General features: G+C 52.3%; 1 protein-coding gene across 1 annotated transcript in view; it reads right to left on the bottom strand.

Moving 5' to 3' along the window:
• The window catches only part of TRIM67 (tripartite motif containing 67), a 43,218-nt gene that overhangs the window by 41,235 nt on the left and 971 nt on the right, over window positions 1–1,012 (bottom strand). Inside the window, exon 2 of the mRNA XM_006902889.1 lies at window positions 932–1,009. Within this exon, the coding sequence (XP_006902951.1) occupies window positions 932–1,009 (78 nt within the window). The remainder of the gene's footprint in view (window positions 1–931; window positions 1,010–1,012) is intronic.

The following is a 1,012-nucleotide window of genomic DNA, read 5'->3' as shown; positions in this document are numbered from 1 at the left end:
GAGGTCAGTTGCTGGCTCTGGGCTTTGTGGTGGGAATTAGAACTAATCTTGCTTTTGCCATTAAGGGCTTGGGTGGATGTGGAGCTTCTTTTTGTCTCTTGGAATGAGAAATTACAAGTTTCTAATGTTGTCTTCCAGCTCCTTTCAGGTTGGAAAGAAGTGTGTATGTGTGTGCACGTGTGTGTATTTGTGTGTATGTGTGTCTGAGTGTGTTACTGTGTGTGTGTGTGTGTGTGTGTGTGTGTTGATGCAGGTGCTCAGTCTGCAGAGGCTGAGAGCTGATCTTGGCAAGAGCTTACTCTGCAAAATCACTGAGTTAAAGGTCTCTGGGTGGGGAGATTCCCTTCCTGAGAAGACAAGTTCAGGGTTCATGAGGACCATGCAGAAGACCAGAGGACAGGGAATTCTCCCTCCACTCACCCAAGCAGACGGGGCTTTTACTCTGGTGTAGACAAGCATCTTAACTGAGGGCAGAGTGAGGGAGGCACTCATTATATTATTTGCATTTGGAAACGAATCTTTTCCGAGGCAGACAGCCTGGTGCTTTAACTCAGGAGGGGCCATCTGTTGTTGCTGGTGTGTACCATGGGGTCAGACCCATAACTGACCCTCCAGCAGGTTTTCAGAGGCTGCAAATCGCACAGGAGTTGATTGCACTCTTTCGCTCCGAACAGCTGGTGAATTCGAACCCATGCCATTGCGCTGACAGCATAATGCCTTATCAACAGGCCCCTAGAGGTCCTAGTCCTTGGAGTAGAATAAGAAACCTGAGGCGAAGAGAGACCACAAGGCCCAGGACAGTAAGTGTGGGCAGCTTTTCTTTAGTGACCGCAGGGTGAATGTGAGTCAATATGTCTCCGGAGGGCCCTGTGGGGAGTTTCCAAGGCCGAGTCAGGAGCTCCCGCATCCCGCCCGCCGCCCGAGGCCTCACCTTCTGCTGCTTCCAGGCGGCGCCCAGCGGCTTCACGTCGTGCTGGCCGTGGCGGCCGGTGTCCAGGCACTGGTAGCACAC

This window comes from Elephantulus edwardii, unplaced genomic scaffold (assembly GCF_000299155.1).
Source record: "Elephantulus edwardii isolate Elephantulus edwardi_28Jun2011 unplaced genomic scaffold, EleEdw1.0 scaffold00466, whole genome shotgun sequence".
In the NCBI taxonomy this organism is placed as follows: Eukaryota; Metazoa; Chordata; class Mammalia; order Macroscelidea; family Macroscelididae; genus Elephantulus; species Elephantulus edwardii.
This window is presented reverse-complemented; position numbering and strand designations above follow the sequence as displayed.